Here is a 21096-nt window from a genome sequence, read left to right as displayed (position 1 = left end):
TTTTCGTCTTGATAGAACTCCTAACAGTAATGTAGCGATGCCTCCTCTACCGTACCCCATCTACCGCATCACGAAGGTGCATCGAAGAAGAGTTTGCGATACTCGCGCTAGACGCTTGGAACTTCCGACAATGTATTGTTCTAAATGGGCATTATTTCGTGCGTGTTTCCCTATACAGTAATTAAGAAGCTTTGAACGATAATATTAATCACACTTGCAGTAAGTATTTTCACATTTTGACTTCGCCATGGCGTTTCAACGCGCGATCCGGTGAAGCTTTTTGTACACAAACGAACTGAGTGTAGATTCTATTGACGATGGTATTCATTCCATTCATTCTTGGCATACTAGCAACCAACACATTCAATTCATACAATGTCTATTTGGACGATGGTATAACATACAACGAATAAACTGAATTGAATGAAGGCATATATTGCCTTTGGAGCTCAATCATTTTGAGATTATTTGATTTAGTCAATCATTAGAAAGGAATTGTTTTAAATGTCTTTGCCAATTTCACAAAGTGATATGGTGCTACAACTGGATTAACTCCTAAACTTGAGAACACATATCATAGTCTTGGTGCTAAGCCCCAGCAGGGTTTAGATACCACATCAGAATAGGTTCCCCGCAATGTTTCGCTTGTATGAGTGGCTTTTTAGAAGCTGTGGTATCAATGAAGACGGGGGTTGACAAGGATTTCAACTTCTTTATTTTCATTGCAACATTTTGGTACAGGTGCTATTTCCTTTTTTTAACAAGTTGTAAGTGCGAACTAAGTTTCATATTTGTACTTATCCAAATTTGGGTCAGAATACATCCTCAGCTCAATCATCAATGTGTGACATTGCCCATCATGTGCCATCGCTGCTCATGCTGTCAGCCATTGGTTATATTCTTTAATGCTTGATTATTTACATGTTTACTGCACTCTTATTCATAGCTCTAAGATTGTTCAATATGTTCAACGGGATCTGGAGAATATAAATATACTTATACATGACAATGCCAGTTCACATTGGTGGTGCAAAATTAAATGTTTGGGGTGTTAATCGATCAGACTTCAATTTCAGAAATTTCTGATCTTAATTTGCTGACTATTATCATGATTATTAGCTCTTCAGGGGGGATTCCTTTTTAGAATTGGTCCCCAACAACACATGCTGTCATAAGAGGCAACAAATTGGATCAAGTGGTCACACTCAGTGACTTAGTTGATTACGTGAAATGTTGCTCACAATATCAATCACAGGATTGTCTGGTCTAGACTTGATTATCTACCGCCAGCTATCATATATCTGTAATACTGCTGAATGCGACGTTAAACAACTAACATGATTATCATCAAAGCCTCTTTGAATTTTTTTTATGCTACTGGCTAATTAAAATATTAATATTGCTTCAATGCTAATTGCAGCATACAACCGTACTGACTCATGTATTAAATACAGAGGTAGATCAAGGTACAGTATTTAGAACAAATTTCTCTGTTTCCTTCGCCATGACTCCCAAAGGGTTCCAGGTTTGAATAGCTGCCCAGCACTTCTTGATCACTTGATGACTTTTCATCTTACATCCACAGTGTGGCAAGCTGATCATAATATCAACCACTGGTTTGTCTGGTCCAGTCTTAATGATATGATAGAGTTTGAATATTCCTGTCTGAACCATAAAACAAACAAAAATCCACAAAATTTGACCTCTTTGAACAAATGTTGAATAAAATTTCTTGCAGATCTTGTTCAAGAAAAGTACGAGAGAGGAATGTCTGTAAACTATGCTGCAGGCTTGTCCCCATACGACAATAAGGGCAAGTGTGGGATGCCAGAGAAATATGACCCGCCGGACATCCTGGAATCGAAAATCAGAGAGTTGGCCGACATGATTAGGATAAGTCGCCATTTTGTCGTTCACACAGGAGCTGGTATTAGCACTTCAGCTGGAATCCCAGACTTTAGAGGCCCCAAAGGTAAAATTTGTTTTTTTGATTCCAAATCTTCTTTATGAATGTTGAATGACTTGCCAATTTAACCAACCACATGTGCTCAGTTGTACTTTTATACAATCCAGATTTTCCATGTGGGCAGTCTCAGTTTGAGTTAGTGTTTAGTTGATTATTTTTATCTAATCATTATATTTGATTGCAGGTGTGTGGACCCTGGAGAAGAAAGGGGAACAACCACACTTTAATGTGACATTTGAATCAGCTCGTCCCACCAGTACACATATGGCACTTGTTGGATTGGAGAAAAAGAGTGAGACAAACCATCTTTCCCTGAAGTAACAAGTAAAGTTTAGAAAGAAAATCAATAGAAGATACATCTGAGAATCCATACTGTTACATTACTATACCTGCCATACATGAATGTTATAGAGGAAAATAATAATTTGTTTTTGAAGAAAGTCCTGTTTTGGTTTTGTTGTTATTTCGTTTGTTGATATTTGCTATAGATATGCTGAAGTACACAGTGAGCCAGAACGTGGATGGACTTCACATCCGCTCGGGGTATCCAGTCAGTCGACTCTCCGAACTCCATGGCAACATGTTTGTGGAAGAGTGTAATAAATGTGGCACCCAGGTGACTGTACAATATAACATCCTTCCCTTCTTGCAGTCTTTGTCACCGACACACATCTCTGTCATATAAAGATGTTGCTGTCACTGTTATTGTACAAGTGTCCTTGATCAAATTGCTTTAATTGTTTATTTTCATGGAATGTTATTGACTGCAACGTAAATCAACATGCAAACAAATCATGTTATCAGATGCTCTTTTGCTGTGTGTGTTTTTAAACAGCCTGTTTACCATGGTTTGAAGTAACTCATTTTCCTTCAAAATATTTATTAATGTTATTGTTATTGCCAAATGAGCATCCAGTAATTTTATTTCTGTTGAGTACAATTCTCATGGATTTAGTGTTAGTGATCATAAGCCTATGAAAGGGGTTCATGAAATATATGGCTCTTTAAAGGGCAAGTAAAATGAAAACATTGATTGTGATTTTGTTGCAAATAGCAATTTTCCTAGATACTTAAGTCAATTCCGAGAGGAAAAATATCATAACATTCGTAGAAAGTATTTAAATGACCAAATGAAAGTGCTGAAAAGATCACACACTGATCGGATTCCTAAACAAAACTATTTGGCCTGAAGCTACTGTTGCAATGGTGCAGCAGTGCATGACACATGTTTTCATTGGCTGATATTTAGTCTGGGTTGCAGAGTCTATCTACTGTTTTTTTTGTGATGCTTAGCAGCTATACAGATACATCAGGAAGTGGTCAGTCTAACTGGTTCTATTTCTGGTAATCCTACAAAAATAACATTGCATACATTGCTGCATCTTCCCGAGGCAAGAGAGTTAACTGACTATAAAACTCCAGTTTCCACCCTTGCCAAACTTGGCCGGTATAATGGAGTTACATTTTGGCTGGACTAACGAGTCTATGCATAGTCCAATTAAAATCTCTCAACGAAATCGAAATCCAGTTGTCGTGGAGATTCTGGTCAGTTGCAGGATTTGCAAAGCATGTGCACCGCCAACTCATTGTCAACCGATATTTTCCAAATCCTTTCATGTTTTTAATCAAAGTGCTCGCATGTAAGACCCGTTTTATCACAATATAGGTCTTGATTATCGATCAGATTGTCTTGACTGGGCGTGGCCATTTTGTTTGAAACAAATGGAAGTGATACGAAAGGTGAAATATGATTGGTCCATAGGAAATGCTTAGAAAGGGCATAACTCACGATAGCCACTGGAGGCGCTACGATAGAGCCCAGGAATTCCAGCCTAGTTTGGCCTGGACTTTTAAAGTCAGTTAACTCTCTTGCCTTGGAAAGATGACATTGCTGAGTGTACAAAGCAACATGGGATCCTGGCATTTTGAATAATTAAAATAACAATTAGTATCTGTAACTAGTTCTTTGTATGACTATCATCTTGTATGGGTACCATAAACGGTGACTTCCTACTTGTCCAGCAGCTGGCCAAGGGATAATCCCAATCGTGTACATAATTTCCCCAAAGATTTGGGTTAGAAGTGGTACTCAGCAACCCATGCTTGGCGTAACAGGTGACTAACGTGCGTTCAGGCTATCTGACTCGGTTGATGCATGTCATCGTATCCCAGTTGATTAGATTGATGCACATGATGTCAATCACGTATTGTCTGGTCCAGACTCCATTATTTACAGATAGTCATCATATAGCTGAACATTGCTGAGTGTGGCATAAAACAACAAACAAAACAAAATAGTTGACTAAACATGTGTTGATTGAATGAAAAAAATGTCTGGTATTCTGGAGATATTTTCTTTCCACCACATCACCTTTTAAAGTTATTATTGATGTTACCATGTTGACATATCTAACCCCCATTGTTTACAGTACATACTGAGCACCTGCACCCCGACCATGGGTCTGAAGCTGACTGGGAGGAGTTGTACTCAGTCTAAATCCAGGGGGCGCTGCAGGTAAACATGAAACATTCTCATCGGGGGCCCCTAGGGGCTGAGTGGTCACTCATCATACCGAAGCCCAGGGGGTTTATTTCCTCATATGGGACAAAGCGTCAGCCCGGAGAGCGGAAGGTATGGGGTTCGATCCCCGGCCGCGTCATACCCAAAGACGTTAAAAGATGGTACTTGTTGTTACCCTGTCTGGCGCTCGGCATTAAGGGGCTAAAACAAGGACTGGTCGGCTCGGAGTCAGTATACTGTGTCTGAGTGGGGTATTCATGTTAAACTGCGGCATGGTATCTCAGTGGTCTAGCACTATAAATCGGCATCAGTCCGAACTATTACAAACAGCCACACACACACACACACACACCATGCACGTCGCTATATAAGTGCAATAATCTTGGACGCGACGTTGAACCCAAGTTCACCTCATATGGGACAATGTGACCAGCCCATTTCTGGGGTCCCCCTTGTCATATTGCTGATTACTAAAAGTGGTGAACAGTCTCTATCTATTCTCTTTTGTAAACTCAAGTGTACAATTTCAGGTGCTTGTGCTTCATAAGGTGTCTGAACTGGAATAAGGTTCTCGTTTTGAATCTTGAGACATTATTTTTAATACCATGTACCATGGATTTCTAAATAGTAAACAGTTTAACAAAGCTCAGGCACTTATTAGATTAAAGTTGTTGAATTTCATGTGTATGTTTGATGGTAATGTTTAATTTGTAAACTTTCCTATCTCACACAATGCATTTCTTCCTTCTTCTTTTGATCCTGGTGTGGAAATGTCCTAAAACCGAGATTCCAGCTTAAAAAAACACTACACCCGAACACATCCTAGCATCACCATTGTCCCCACCTAAACAATGGGTCATCAACCACTGCAATCCCATGCAACCTGATCACCTGACATACCCTGCCACATCATTCTCTTTCTTATCGCCACAGTGTGGGGACGGGTTTTGAATCAATGGAGAAGTATATTTTGTTTTTTGTTTTCTTGTGAATCTTCCTCAGACAGCTGCAACATATCAGTCAGTTTAACATCAATCTCATTAAAATCAGATCTTAGTTCTCGCTACTGCTAAACAAAGATCTGAGGACATCCCATTACGGGTCATGTCAGACCGACTTTGCACAAACTTTGACCAACCAATGGAATGACCAATCAGAAGGCAGCTTTCTCGTGCTTTACGGCACAAATTTCAAATTGGCAACTACGCTTCGAAACATCTTTTGACTAATTCTAGATTACAAATTTGAAACCGGAATGAAAAAAACATTCTGGAATGACTAATAGATGGTCTAGATTGTAAGGATTCAGTTGTTAAACCTGTAACTATCGTTCGGAATAGCCCATGTTAAAGTTTTCGAGATTGCATGATTAAATCACATTCCGAATGTCACTTTCATAATCTGGTAAGCGACGCACTGATTGGTTGGATGAAAGGTCGTTCTGACGTGACCCGTAATGGGATGTCCTCAGATCTTTGTTTAGCAGTAGCGAGAACTAATGTCTGATTTTAATGAGATTGGTTTAACATGGAGAAATGCCCATGCACAAATAGCAATCATATTTTTTTGTCAGTAGACCCTCACTCCAACTGCTGTGATTGTCGTGGACAATGCAAGTTGTCCGCCAAATGTTCACAATGCAGACAACTACAGTGGAAAGATTTTTGTAATTATCTTCGCAAATGTCGCAAGCACATTATTGACCAACGATCAATGATCTGTACCGAAGAACACGGAGTATGGACCTTCCACTAACAAGAAACCTAAACATGTCACTCAAGTAGCTGTCAGATCATTTGTTCCAGAGGTCAAGCCTGCCAAAACAGCAACCGTCACATCATTATTAAGGCTGGGATGAGTCTATAGTTACTACCCGGGTACCAAACACCCGATAACCTGACCCTACCCGGGTACCAAACACCCGATAACCTGACCCTACCCGGGTACCAAACACCCGATAACCTGACCCTACCCGGGTACAAAACACCCGATAACCTGACCCTACCCGGGTACAAAACACCCAATGGCCTGACCCTACCCGGGTACCAAACACCCGATAACCTGACCCCACCCCGGTACCAAACACTCAATGACCTGACCCTACCCGGGTACAAAACACCCGATAACCTGACCAGACCCCGGTACAAAACACCCAATGACCTGACCCTACCCGGGTACCAAACACCCGATAACTTGACCCTACCCGGGTACAAAACACCCAATGGCCTGACCCTACCGGGGTACCAAACAACCGATAACCTGACCCTACCCGGGTACAAAACACCCAATGGCCTGACACTACCCCTGCACCAAACACTCAATGACCTGACCCTACCCGGGTACAAAACACCCGATGACCTGACCCTACCCTGGCACCAAATACCTGATGACCTGACCCTACCCGGGTACCAAACACCCGATAACCTGACCCTACCCAGGTACAAAACACCCAATGGCCTGACCCTACCCTGGCACCAAAAACCTGATGACCTGACCCTACCCCGGTTACAAACACCCGATGACCTGATCCTACCTGGGATCACACTGAAGATGGTGTTTCTACCAGCCCTAGCAACAGCGGCATGCCTAAGTAAGACTGTCCATCAGAAATGACGTGTGAGGCATGTCTTGTAGAACCGATTGGCCAGAGAAATTGTGTTTCAACTTTCTCAATGGAAGTGGTTACAAATCTTAGCTGAATAGGTTTCCCTAGTTCAGAGTTATGCAGTCATTCTAATTTCTCATGGGTTGACGTCCTGCATGAAGACACATAACGTATGAGTTACCGACTATCATCATCTCTGTGTCCTAGTAACACAAAGGGGTTTGTTTCACCAATTCACGAGCTCTTGTCTTTGCGACACTAAACATGATAAGAATGTTTCTGATTGTAACAGTGTTTAGCACCGGCTTCCTCGTGTACCTTGCATGGTTGTAGTCTCTACAGGCTAGGGTTTCTGCGCCCCACCGTCCAACCATAGGATAAATGCTTAGTGTGAGATAGGACAAGTTTTAAAAAATTATAAATAAATTGTATATTTATATTCTTATCCTATTTCCCAGACTATGTGCCCACCCAAACATCCCCACATCACAGTAACACCAGCCTGTCCGTTCTAAGAAAGAGAATGGAATGGCAGGGTATGTCAGATGATCAAGCCGTACAGGTGGTGCATGACCCATTGTTTAAGTGGTGACCGTGGTGATGCTCGGACATATTGGATTGTAGTGTTTTGTGAAGCTGGAAACTTGGATTTAGGACATTTGCGCACCAGGATCAAAAGAAGAAGGAAGAGATGCATAGTATGTGATAGGATAAGTAAATATATATATTTAAATTCATTTTTAAATTTTCAATATTTCACTTTTCTGTGTAGAGGTAAGCTGACGGACACCATCTTGGATTGGGAGGACTCACTTCCTGAACAGGACCTCAAACAGGCAGAGATAGAATCCAAGTAAGCTGTCAACAGTTTGTACACATATCTGTGTATGTTTAGATTTCCTTCCTTAATGTACGCGACACTCCTCCAAGGTATGCAGGTGTCTAACATTTTATGATGTGTGTTCTCAACACCCGCCAACATGTCCAGGACTGCTCTTCCCTCATTGTCTCTGGCTCCATTACAGCCGATATATCTATGATCATAATGCTTGTGTGATACCGATAGTGATCATCTTCAGATTCATTGCATGGGGTCCAGGAATACTAAGTCCCAAGCATCCAATGTTTGTCATAAGGGGCAGCTTAAAATGTGTGACTGTGTGTGGCCCAAGTAAAGAATACTAAATGAGCTCCTATGTAATACCAATTTTATGAAACTCTGATGTCAGACGAGCAAAAGGGAGTGAGATACGAGAACTATTCATGAGTTAAATAAATTGGTATTAGAACCGGTATGACCATGATGACAACGGGAGCGAGTTTTGTATTTTATTTATTAATTTTTCTTAATATTTCACTGTTGTGTATGAATAGGAAAACATTTATGTAATCGACATCATAATCCAATTTAATACCGAACAACTGCCTACCTTTAGAATTCAGGGGTCCCTTCTTCAAAGCTATCATAGCACTAAGGTTATCGTGACTCCCATACTTTAACATTGACTTACGACTGTCATTGCGCTACAATCGCCTTTTGGAACAGGACCCTACATCACAACATTTACACTCATGTCACAATACCCTATGACGTAATATGTGGAATTTTGTTGCAAGATCCAACAGAGAAACAATTCTTGCAGTACGTAAGCACACGCTTTGTTATTACTCAATGTGTAATACAACTGTATGTTTATTAAAGGGATGATCTCTTCACGGGCGAGATTAAAAACATCATTCGCTTTAGTAGTAACCCTCTGGGGACCCCAGGTTAGAATAGTTCTCCAGTGTCTATGCTTGTTGTAACAGGCGACTGTATGGATCGGCTGGTCAGGCGCTATGATTGCATGTCATTGTATGTTGTTCATGATATCGGTCACTGGTTTGTCTACTCCAGACTCAATTATTAACAGATCATATACAGCTGGCATATTGCTGACGGCTGAATCTGACAGCAAACGAACACTCACACTCAAAGTGTCATGAAAGAAATTGTCTAGTAATTTCAGATGTTGGGTTGACACAAAATCACAAGCTTTATAACTTATAACTGATCTTCAGAGCATTCTCAGTATTCTTGGTAATAAAATGACCGGTCCTTTATGTCAATTATGTTTTTCATCATAGGAAGGCGGACCTCAGCTTGTGTTTAGGCACATCGTTACAGATTGTTCCGAGTGGGAACCTGCCTATGATGACAGTGGGTAGTGGAGGGAAGCTAGCTATCGTCAATCTTCAGCCCACAAAGCACGACAAGTATGCAAAACTAAGAATATGGGCATATGTGGATGAAGTCATGACGAGGGTGTGCAAGATTCTCAATGTGGATATTCCAGATTTTGAACGTCCAGTGGTTACAATAAGTTCAGAACACTCGGTAAACAAGAAAATATCAAACTATGTGATACTGGACAAAGAATTGTTTCCAGATTACAAAGGTTACATCAAAGGGTGGTCAAGTCAAGGTTCAGAACAAGGGAATGATATTGAAAACAAGGCACAAACAGAGGTGGCTGAGAATAAGAATATGAAATCAGTGAAAAATGAGTCCAAATCATCAACTCTGTCTGATTTGACTGGCAAGGACAGTGAGCTGAAGGATTTTAAACCGTCAGCTACTAAACTAACTGTTCGACCCGAAGTTCCTCCTCCCAAGCCTTCTACAACAAAACCATGTCAGGAACCACAACCTCTCAAAGATTTCAGTCGTGAACGAGTTGTACAGAAACTGATTGAACAGCAGATATTGGATGAAGGAACTTCACAGCAGACTATAGCTGTAGTTGACCAATCAGGACAGGTGTTACAGAGCCCCAACTCGTTACCCAATCAACAAGTGGTTTACCCTCCTGTGACTCAGAACTGGACTAATCCTCCACCACCAGTTCAACCTGAAATGACATACACCCACAAACGTTTTGGAGAGTTACCACTGGACAGTGTACAGTACCAACAAGCAGTGCCTTTGGGTTATGGACAGAGTACCATCACCGTACCAACGGTCCATCCATCGATGCAGGCCACACAAACCTTACAGGGAGTCCACCAGCCTCTGGTGCACACCACACAACAGGCTCAGCTGCAGATGCCACCACAGCCGCCCCATCTGCAGACACACATGCAGGTTCCCACGTCGCTGCCTGCTGTACAGACACAGGGCGGCCAGGGACAGATGCACGGAACACACTCTGTGTCTGAGGTGCAGGCTGCACAGGTTGAGGTGCTCAACTCACAGACTCACTCACATCAAGGTCACAGTTCACACAACTTGACCTTGACCTCCAATACAGCACACCATCCTCTAGATCAAGCTGTCAGTCTGGGGTCAGGGTTGTCTGGATTCCACAACAGTCAGGATGCTGAGTTTCAGGCAGCAGTTCCAGGGGAACCTAGTGCCAAGACTCGCAGGATGAATGAAAAGACTTATATCAGCCTCTAGCTGATGGCACCTTCTGGTCCACACATCACATGACCACCTGATCTGAAGTACACCATGTGCACCATATATACTAACCTGCTATCTACTATGGTTTACTTTGTTGAGATATAGCTTTGTGTCACTGAGGAAATGTTGATACATACTGTTGAATAAGATGTTTTCTAGGCCTTCAGTTTGTTACAATGTACATGGATTTTCTTTGCGGTAAATCAGTTTCCCCTGCTGTATCTGTTGATATTTCACAAAGCCATCATAGAACCATGGCTGTAGTAACCCTCGGTACTGCTATATTCCTTTGTGGACTCTGAAGACGCTTGCAAGCCTGTCAAATCATATCCATGTAGGATATATGTTGTTGGGTGGCCGAGTGTTGTGATATTTCTACACTTCGATATTTATCAAGTTATCTTTATCAGACCATCCAATATGTCCAGTTGAGTTTGAAGTGCATAGTGTGGCTATGTTATCACATAGTGGGTACATCCCATCTGATGCAGCCTGGGGAATACCACACTGGATGTTATCCTGTAATCTGGCCCAAATGCATAATTGTATGGTTACTGTAAACATGGTAAACAATGAAATATTCTCAATGAATTTGTTGTTTTTGTAGTCATGGAGCATTGACTTTATGTGTTTTGTACAGTACGTTTTACTGTGATCCACGTACACAGTGTTGTTATTTATTTGATTGTAGCTTTATGCTGTAATCAATAATATTTAAGAATTGACCTTCACGTTGTGTGAGTTCATTGGAGTATGAACCTTCATAGAGTGAGGGCCAAACAGTATGAACGTCGGAGCTTGCGACGACGTTCATACAATGTTTGGCCCTCACTCTATGAAGGTTCATACTCCAATGAACTCACACAACGTGAAAGTCAATTCTTATAATTTTTTCATCACAATTTCTTACCTCAAACGATGTAGGCCAAGATCTAAACACAATTTCATTTACATACGTGTGATTTCATGTTTACACTGACAGCCATACAACAACCAGCTATATCGCGGAGTAAAATAGTTCCTCAAAAAGAGAGGTGACATGGGCGTATGGATGCACAACTTGCTCTTCAGAAACATCTTAAGCAGCACATGTGTTCAAATTCAAATCATATCCTCATTAGATGAGAAAGGTCTGTAAAGAACTACCTCAGTAAGTCAGTCACAATGACAGCGCGTCGTAATACATTTACATCAAGTACAAGACGTCAAAATGGCAGACACGATAAACGTGACGGGAGAGATTTCCGAAGTTGTTAATGAACGTGTGGCGGTTACATGTGTTAGTCATCATTGATCAACTGGCCGATCAATGAAAGGTGAATAAAGATGCGTCAAACAGACACTAAGGTAAATTCATAGATTGCTGGAGACGGTCAATGTCAGCCTTGGCACGGATCGAGTCGAAACTACGATAGTTTAGATGTGCATTTCATCGTTTGTTCATTAGGATAGGCCGCAGCGAGGATATTCGTGAACAATCTCAATGTATACTGAAACGCTGAGACCAAGAATAAAGGTTCTAAATGATCAGAAAGAACGCTTAAGTGTGTTTTCGTGCTAGGGAATTCCCAGGGGTTTCCCCAAGAATGTGGAAGTAGTTCTTCAGTGTTTACATCATTTAAAGAACACGGTCTCGTGAAAAACGTATGAACGTCAAATTGTGTCGTTCATACACTTATGAACGTCAATTTCACGGTCATGTGATCGACCTCTCGTCCAATTAAAAAGCCGTATATCGTGTAAACTTCAAATTAAAAAATTATTACAGCATATTTATCATGGCAGCCTGTTTGTATTTGAGGGCCTGTAGGGTAGTCTAGGCCATAGTTGGTTTGTTTGCCCACATGCTTACTATGTGTGAGCACGAGTGGCCTAATCTTCTATGGCACCACAATTCGCTGTACAGAGTTGCACACGAGGAAGCTATCACAAGGGCTTTGAATCATGGTTCGCTCCTAATGATATGTTTCTAGGTTGACAGCACCATACCCATGATTGTGGGTTTTACCAAAGTGAAAAAAATGTCTTAGATCTACATCGCTTCAGGCTTTCCTCCTACATTAAGCTGACACTTGATATAACTGGACTACTGTTAAAAATGGCATTAGTCACAACTCACTCACTATCTGTGAAGCCCATTCCTAGTGTCCACCATGATATGGCAGGAATATTGCTAAAAGCTGTATAATACTTTATCACTGGAAGTAAATGAATTAGGAGTGGACATACCAGAGTGTGGCGATGGTTTCAAGCCACTATTAGCATTATTCCAGCCACATCACCATTACTGCTTCATACAATTATAACTGATATGGCTGACCTTATGTAGTCCGTAATGATGTAATATATTGTGAAGTGTACCATGAAATAACATTCCCCACGCACACAGGCACCCACTCAGTCACTCACTCACTCACTCACTGATACACTCACTCACTCACTCACTCACTGATACACTCACTCACTCATTAGTGTTTCAATGACCTGGCCGCTTCATACCAAGAGCTGTTGGACGGTGGTGCTTGTTGTTACTGCTCAGCATTAAGAGGATAAAACAAGAACTGGCCGGGTCGGAGTCAGTATAATGTGTGTGAGTTGGGAATCCATGTTAAACTGCATCTTGGTTTCTCAGTATGAGCAGTCACACACACAGTCACTATGAGAGGGAAAAACTTTAAAGCCCGACTCACCTCGCTCTCATTTGACAGATACAGTTTTTGCATATTTTCTTTTTATGATTTTTTTTTATGGATACCATATGGGTCTGATGGCCCTTAAATTACACAGTTGTGGAATAAAACAAATTTTTAAAACAATTTGTTTCTCTCCTCCGAGTCTTCTGATTACTCAACATAAAGATTGTTGACATTACAGGATATGTTTAAATGGACTTCTTACCCTTCAGAATAGGTCCCCAGCAGCACAACCTTGTCGTATTATGTGACTAAATGGATACTGGTTTACTGGTTTGCCTGGTCAAGACTCGATAATTACAGGCCAGAGTCATATAGCTGGAATACTACTGAGTGTGGCCGTTAACAAAAAACGAACAAATAGCTTGTTGATTGCTTGAACAAAATCTATCACCTCTGAGAATGATAGAACAATAGTGTACTGCATAAAAACGACCCCAAACATCAATGGCTAAACGCCATAGTCCGGTCTAGCATTATTTACTTATAATAAACGCCTATAAATTGTTAAAATGGGTGATATCAATATGTGAGGTTGGAATAATGCTTAGCATGTACTGTAAAGGTTTACAATGAAAAAAGTTATCTCGGTAACTATAATTTTTTCATCTTAATCTTTTTGATAGGTTTATGGTCTTGTCAGAAAACTTTGTCGTTATCTATATATTCTCCATTTGTCTCGATGGTCTCCAGACCCCAGTGGACAACCCTGGTTAGCAAAGATCCCCAGTGACCTATGCACGAGGGAACTTCTTGTATTGGGTGGCCAGATTCAGCAACCTTATTTTGTTTCTTGTGTTTATTGCATGGCATCGTACTCCAACTATCGTTGCTCATAACATCAATCACTCTATTATCCGTCCCAGACCCAATTATTTACAGGCAACCAAGATATACCTTAACTGATACAGTGGTTATACAACAAACAAACAAACAAACAAACAAACGAGAAACGTCATTTCTTGTGAATAAATGGTCAAAGAGACCAGTTTCACTCCAGGGCACATGTTTGTGATATGCCACCACATTTTCCACTGTCTCAGCCCACATCTGCCTAGGGTAAGGGCAGTGAAGTAGCCTTGTGGGAGAGCATTTGCTCCTCATGCCGAGGACCGTGGTTCGATTTGCCGTGCTAATGCCTTTGGTATGAATGACAACAAAAACACAGACTTTAGATATTAAGATTTATTTTCCTGAACAGATTATGTTTGTGAAGCATGAATGAACAAAGGAGATAGATAAAAATAAACTAAAGATATTATGATTTATTTCTCTAAAACAGATTTATATTTTTAAAGAATAAATCAACAGAAAGATGCAATTATATTTTTATTCAACAATTATGATTCCACCTTTATTAATGTTTTGATATTCATAATAAAAATACATCATATTTTCCATTTATTTGATTAATGTTTACCGATTTTCAGCTACTTTATACACTGTATACAAACTACTAGCCTAGCCAAACAGTGGCCTTCACCTCCCCTTCTAGCCACGCCCAAACCACATTATACGAATTAACCTTTAGTGATGTTTTAATAATCATAAGAAAATACACCATGTAGGCAATTCATTTTAATGTTAACTGATCTTCAGCTTATTTACACACTGTTTACAAACCACTAGCCTCGCTAAACAGTGGCCTCCACCTCCCCTTCTAGCCACGCCTACACCACCTGTACTAGCCCTGACTTTAACATTATATGAATGGATACCTTTACGGATGTTTTAATAATCATAAGAAAACACATCATGTAGTCAATTCATCTGACACAGTTAATGTTTACTGATCTTCAGATTATTTACACCCTACATACAAACTACTAACCTAACTAAACAGTGACTTAACATTATATCTTATAAGTGGATGATAGATAATTATATCTGATGTCAAACAGAAATTGGTCTATGAATTTGAGACAATTGAAACATGAGCCTTTTTTTATTGCATAGATTGTTTTTAAAACAAAAGTTTATACTTATTTCCAACCAGTCAGTTTTGAACAATATATTTTATTGTGTACTTTATTTTTTAACACTGATTTATTAGTATCTGTATTTACCTATCTGTTACCTGCACATATAGTACTGGACAAGTCTTCCAGCCTGAAGCAAATGCCAGATTCGTCTCACCAGATATGAGATTATTTAAGCATTGTTGTTTGTATTATCCTTATCATTTAGTACCATTTAGCGTACATTTTTTATCATGTGTATCTTTAACCAGGTAACCATGGTAATAGGAGCTAGAACTAGGGTCAGGAGCTGCTAGAGCCACTGGTAGTGGCAGGATTAGGCACTAGAACCACTGACAGGGGAAGGATCAGGCACTAGAACCACTGACAGGGGAAAGATCAGGCACTAGAACCACTGATAGGGGCAGGATCAGGCACTACAACCACTGATAGGGTCAGGATCTGGCACTAGAACCACTGACAGGGGGAGGATCAGGCACTAGAACCACTGACAGGGGCAGGATCAGGCACTAGAACCACTGATAAGGGAAGGATCAGGCACTAGAACCACTGACAGGGGCAGGATCAGGCACTAGAACCACTGATAAGGGCAGGATCAGGCACTAGAACCACTGTCAGAGGGAGGATCAGGTGCTAGAACCACTGACAGGGTAGGATCCGGCACTGGAACCACTGACAGGGGAAGGATCGGGCACTAGAACCACTAATAGGGGCAGGATCCGGCACTGGAACCACTGATAGGGGCAGGATCTGGCACTAGAACCACTGACAGGGGAAGGATCAGGCACTAGAACCACTGATAGGGGCAGGATAAGGCACTAGAACCACTGGCAGGGGGAGGATCAGGTGCTAGAACCACTGTCAGGGTAGGATCCGGCATTACAACCACTGGCAGGGTAGAATCCGGCACTACAACCACTGACAGGGGGAGGATCAGGCACTACAACCACTGGCAGGGTCAGGATCGGGCACTAGCACCACTGATAGGTGCAGGATCGGGCACTAGAACCACTAATAGGGGCAGGATCCGGCACTAGAACCACTGATAGGGGCAGGATCGGGCACTAGAACCACTGACAGGGTAGGATCCGGCACTACAACCACTGATAGGGGCAGGATCAGGCACTACAACCACTGATAGGGTCAGGATCGGGCACTAGGACCAGTGACAGGGTAGGATCCGGCACTAGAAACACTGGCAGGGGCAGGATCAGGCACTAGAACCACTGACAGGGTAGGATCCGGCACTAGAACCACTGGCAGGGGCAGGATCAGGCACTAGAACCACTGGCAGGGTAGGATCCGGCACTACAACCACTGGCAGGGCTGGATCGGGCACTAGAACCACTGACAGGGTAGGATCCGGCACTACAACCACTGATAGGGGCAGGATCAGGCACTACAACCACTGATAGGGTCAGGATCCGGCACTAGGACCAGTGACAGGGTAGGATTCGGCACTAGAAACACTGGCAGGGGCAGGATCAGGCACTAGAACCACTGACAGGGTAGGATCCGGCACTAGAACCACTGGCAGGGGCAGGATCAGGCACTAGAACCACTGATAGGGGCAAGATCAGGCACTAGAACCACTGATAGGGGCAGGATCAGGCACTAGAACCACTGACAGGGGCAGGATCAGGTGCTAGAACCACTGGCAGGGTAGGATCCGGCACTACAACCACTGGCAGGGCTGGATCAGGCACTAGAACCACTGATAGGGGCAGGATCAGGCACTAGAACCACTGATAGCGGCAGGATCAGGCACTAGAATAAATGGCAGGGGGAGGATCTGGTGCTAGAACCACTGATGGGCACAAGCAGGCACTAGAACCACTGACAGGGTAGGATCCGGCTATACAACCACTGGCAGGGGCAGGATCCGGCACTACAACCACTGGCAGGGGCAGAATCAGGCACTAGAACCACTGATAGCGGCAGGATCAGGCACTAGAATCACTGACAGGGGGAGGATCAGGTGCTAGAACCACTGATGGGCACAAGCAGGCACTAGAACCACTGACAGGGGCAGGATTAGGCACAAGAACCACTGATAGCGGCAGGATCAGGCACTAGAACCAATGACAGGGGCAGGATCAGGAACTAGAACCACTGGCAGGGGGAGGATCAGGTGCAAGAACCACTGGCAGGGTAGGATCCGGCACTACAACCACTGGCAGGGGGAGGATCAGGTGCTAGAACCACTGGCAGGGTAGGCTCTGGCACTACAACCACTGGCAGGGGGAGGATCAGGTGCTAGAACCACTGGCAGGGGGAGGATCAGTCACTAGAACCACTGGCAGGGGGAGGATCAGGTGCTAGAACCACTGTCAGGGGGAGGATCAGGCACTACAACCACTGTCAGGGGGAGGATCAGGTGCTAGAACCACTGGCAGGGGCAGGATCAGGTGCTAGAACCACTGGCAGGGGCAGGATCAGGTGTTAGAACCACTAGCAGGGGCATGAATAAATGAAGGGGGGCTAGAATTAAGGGTCAGGAATAGGAGATAGAATCAGTGGCATGGAAAGTGACAACAATGTAGGTTCACTATGTTGTGAACAGTGGGAGAAACAGCAGGACTGTTAATGACGTGATCTGAAGAATAACAATGAGAGGAAGCAATTGCTGATTGGAACACAGTTTATAGACAATGATAAGAATAGGGCTTTAGTTATTACAAACTAGAGTAGTGACATTCACATTGGCAATTATAGAGGAAGCATGCACCTATTTTGAAAAGTTAAGTAAAGATGAAACGTATTACAATATCACACAAAATGACAAGAATAATAGCAGCAAGTAAAGTCATTTCAATTCAAAGCAAGCTAAATGTAGAGAACTGAAAATATAGCAATTAATTTTACTGAAATAGATGCTTCAGACATACATTAACAATGTACATCTGACCATACCTACCATACCTACAGCCTGGCCCTCTTACAAACCTTCACCTCTACCTCATCATCCTCATCTCTCTTTCTCTTCCTGTCCACCATCTTATTCAGGGGTCCAGGTCTCCTGCTAGGGACTGGAAGTGGCACTCCTTGGTGGCTTAGGCTGGTCAGACTGCAGGACACCTCACACTGGCTCAGGTTGGTGAAGCTGCTCACTGGGCTGACAGGGAGAGATGTGGTGCTTGAGGTCAGTCTTGGTCCATACTGAAAAGGGTCAGAGATCTTACAGAACCAGAAGTCTTTGTAAACTGTAGCTGAGATGGTGATGCCATCTGGGAAACCTGACATGTCTGATTCCAGGGATCTGCTGGGTTTAGGCCCATAGTTCAAGCAGGTGGTGCTGGAAGATGGGGAGGGAAAAAGATCATTGTGGAATTCCTCAGAATTCTTGAAAAGGGTAGAAGAGCTGGGGAAGGGGTCAGTAAGACTGGTGGAACTCAGGCTGGTCAGGCTGGAGCTGGTGCTGGCTGGGAGAGACTCGTCACTTGGACTGACAGGCCAGATATCTGAAGTGGCTGATAGAAATGTTGATGTTAGATCAGGGGTGTCAAAGAATGAAGTAAATCTGGGACATTCTGGATAAAGGAAGGAGTCATGGTTTTCTAGAAACTTGCCGCTGGGGCTGTTGGGGCTGTTACTGTCAAACATGAATGACCTAGGGGTAGGGTTGGAGGGGCTGATGGACCTTCTTGTGGCGATTGAGGGGATGACAGCATCAGTCCAAGTTGTGTGGGGGTAGAGACAGGTACAGCGAGGCTGAAAGTCATCCTGACTCACCCAACTCTCATTGGGACACAACATCTTGTTGTCCTGAAGTGTGTTAAAGATAAAGTTTATAAATTAAAAGCAAATTTTACAAGACAAAATCAAGAGAAAAGAAACTTCAAGTGATGTGATATTGTCTAGGCCTTTAAAGTTTTAAGAAGGACAATGTTTAATACTAATGCCTAAAAATGACTTGAGTTACCTTCACAGTTTATCTCTCTTGCGCCAACTCAAGATTATGCTAGAGTAGTCAACTCCAGACTCAAGTCTCACAAGAGAAATCTGTAAAATATAATCCATGCATGTATGAAATGGTATGCTTGTTTTTCCAATGAATTTGTGAAATAAATTAATCAGTGAATGACCGGATGTTCAAAAACAAGGAAATTTGGGACAAAATTATCCTGGTGCAAAATTGTCAATAATGTACAAGGAGATGCTGAAGTGACATGTTCATCACTGGGTGTGTTTCAGTAATTGATTTATTCCAACCTCAAACCTTTTAAAAAGGGCCTCATTCTCACTTTGGGGGTTGGTCAGGGAAGGTCTAGATAAATCAAATTAAACCCGAATCTAGTCTTTCATTAATTAGTTACTAACATAAGACAGTCCGCCAACCAAAAGAAATTGGGTAGGACAGATGTAGGGCCAAGTATTGCTGTCAACATGTAGTAACAGGTCAATTGGAAAAGAATAACATATTATTCTTCCCTACAATACACAAAGATAGGGACTGTCAAACTACATTTTATCCAACTGGAAACCGGGATTACTAGGCCCCTAAATGTCTCTTTAGGTTTCTGCATGTTTAGCCCCTAGATTCATTCATATTTCTATCATGTAGACTCAAACATCTGGGTAGGTTTATAGGCCTACAGATAGTGTTACAAACCCACACAGCCTGTTGGCCTGTGTCTTACGGTAAAGGATGTATGTAGAATGTTACATTTCGTGGAGATTAATCATTACAATGTGGAGTTCTAGTGGGTCTAGAAAGGACATTTTGGCAGTTGTCAAGAATGTCTTGTTCCGTTTAAAGTGACAACAAAGGTAAATCTGGGAACATTGGAGCAACAGAAGACTATATCTATACAGGAAATACGTTTAGTTACCTTACTGTGGTAAGTGGAAAGTACAGGAACTCAAATATATCGACGAAACTTTCAAGAGAGCAGAGGTGTGATAGCAATGATACGCATCGGTAAACGAAGATTCGTAAGAGCCGGGCTTGAACTTGGCAACCGTAACCCTAGCAACACCGGAATTGACATTTTTTTTTTTCTGTAGAACTTAAGAGAATGAGCGAAATATTTAGGATAAAAACAAAGTGAAATTCCCCGAAAATACAAATATAAAATACAGAAATTTACCCTTTCCTAAATATAATTCCTAAAAGGGAGCCTACTCTGAAAGTTATAAAAAGTTATCTCCCTTTGCAATACCGCTAAAAAATTAAAAAACGAGTAGATATATATAAAACCAAGAAACTATATGTTGAGCTAAATGTTTCGAAAGTCAGTTTTACCAAGAAAATAGTCTCTAATTGGCTTGTCCGTTTTCATACATATAAGATGCACTTAGATGTAATAGTGGTACTTGGTAAATGTAAACATCTTTAATATATTCTCATGAAAGATTGTGCAACAATACTGATGCATCTAAGTTAATGGTTAAGTAAGGGACGTTTTCCAAAGATGGTGAAATATCTCTCTATACGTCTATGGGCTGAGATACACAATGACATCAAATGTGCATCAACTTACACAAACAAGATATCCTCATTATTTATTGGAGAGTTACGAGAACATTCCCCTACTTAAAACATATCCCTACTTTTACACTTTCACATAGTCTATCTCCCTGACACTAGAGAATAAATGTTAAAAAGTCCAACTCAAGTCTAGAATGATTCTACATTGCCTCAGCTAAGTTCACCTGATTTTCCTCTCGTCAATTTAAAGGTTTATCAAATTGCTTTAAATATGAACATTGTTATAGGTAACCCACTGTAATGCAACATAAATATACATATTATGTTTTTTTAGATTTAAAGATTATGCAAATATTTCAAAATATTTAAAAGTTTAATTTCAGACCGCACTCTCTGTCAGTATCGCCGCAGCTCAGGACGACAATTAGACGTCTTCAAATCAAATAATGCAGGTTT

The 21096-nt window shown here is 41.8% G+C and overlaps 2 protein-coding genes across 2 annotated transcripts; one reads left to right on the top strand and one right to left on the bottom strand.

Annotated features, from left to right (window-relative positions):
- The first annotated feature begins 127 nt into the window (after positions 1 to 127).
- Positions 128 to 11149, top strand: LOC139465482 (uncharacterized). The gene is made up of 7 exons (XM_071247206.1): positions 128 to 219; positions 1739 to 1972; positions 2151 to 2258; positions 2455 to 2582; positions 4396 to 4481; positions 7865 to 7945; positions 9220 to 11149. Exons 2-7 carry the CDS (start codon positions 1768 to 1770, stop codon positions 10529 to 10531), a joined length of 1920 nt encoding a protein of 639 aa, XP_071103307.1. The 5' UTR covers positions 128 to 219; positions 1739 to 1767; the 3' UTR covers positions 10532 to 11149.
- A 6982-nt stretch (positions 11150 to 18131) lies between these two features.
- LOC139465470 (uncharacterized) lies at positions 18132 to 18965 on the bottom strand. Its single transcript, XM_071247197.1, has one exon. It carries the CDS (start codon positions 18963 to 18965, stop codon positions 18132 to 18134), a length of 834 nt encoding a protein of 277 aa, XP_071103298.1.
- Between the last annotated feature and the right edge of the window lie 2131 nt (positions 18966 to 21096).

Source organism: Haliotis cracherodii, unplaced genomic scaffold (genome assembly GCF_022045235.1).
Source record: "Haliotis cracherodii isolate W230 unplaced genomic scaffold, xgHalCrac1.p SCAF_1, whole genome shotgun sequence".
Lineage (NCBI taxonomy): Eukaryota > Metazoa > Mollusca > Gastropoda > Lepetellida > Haliotidae > Haliotis > Haliotis cracherodii.
This window is presented reverse-complemented; position numbering and strand designations above follow the sequence as displayed.

Bases quoted from the DNA above. Each gene is read 5' to 3' on its own strand.
- LOC139465482 (XM_071247206.1), top strand. From the start codon at position 1,768: ATGTCTGTAAACTATGCTGCAGGCTTGTCCCCATACGACAATAAGGGC. The intron at 2,259-2,454 runs GTGAGACAAACC...TATTTGCTATAG, and splicing joins TGTTGGATTGGAGAAAAAGA to ATATGCTGAAGTACACAGTG. The intron at 2,583-4,395 runs GTGACTGTACAA...CATTGTTTACAG, and splicing joins GTAATAAATGTGGCACCCAG to TACATACTGAGCACCTGCAC.
- LOC139465470 (XM_071247197.1), bottom strand. From the start codon at position 18,965: ATGTTGTGTCCCAATGAGAGTTGGGTGAGTCAGGATGACTTTCAGCCT.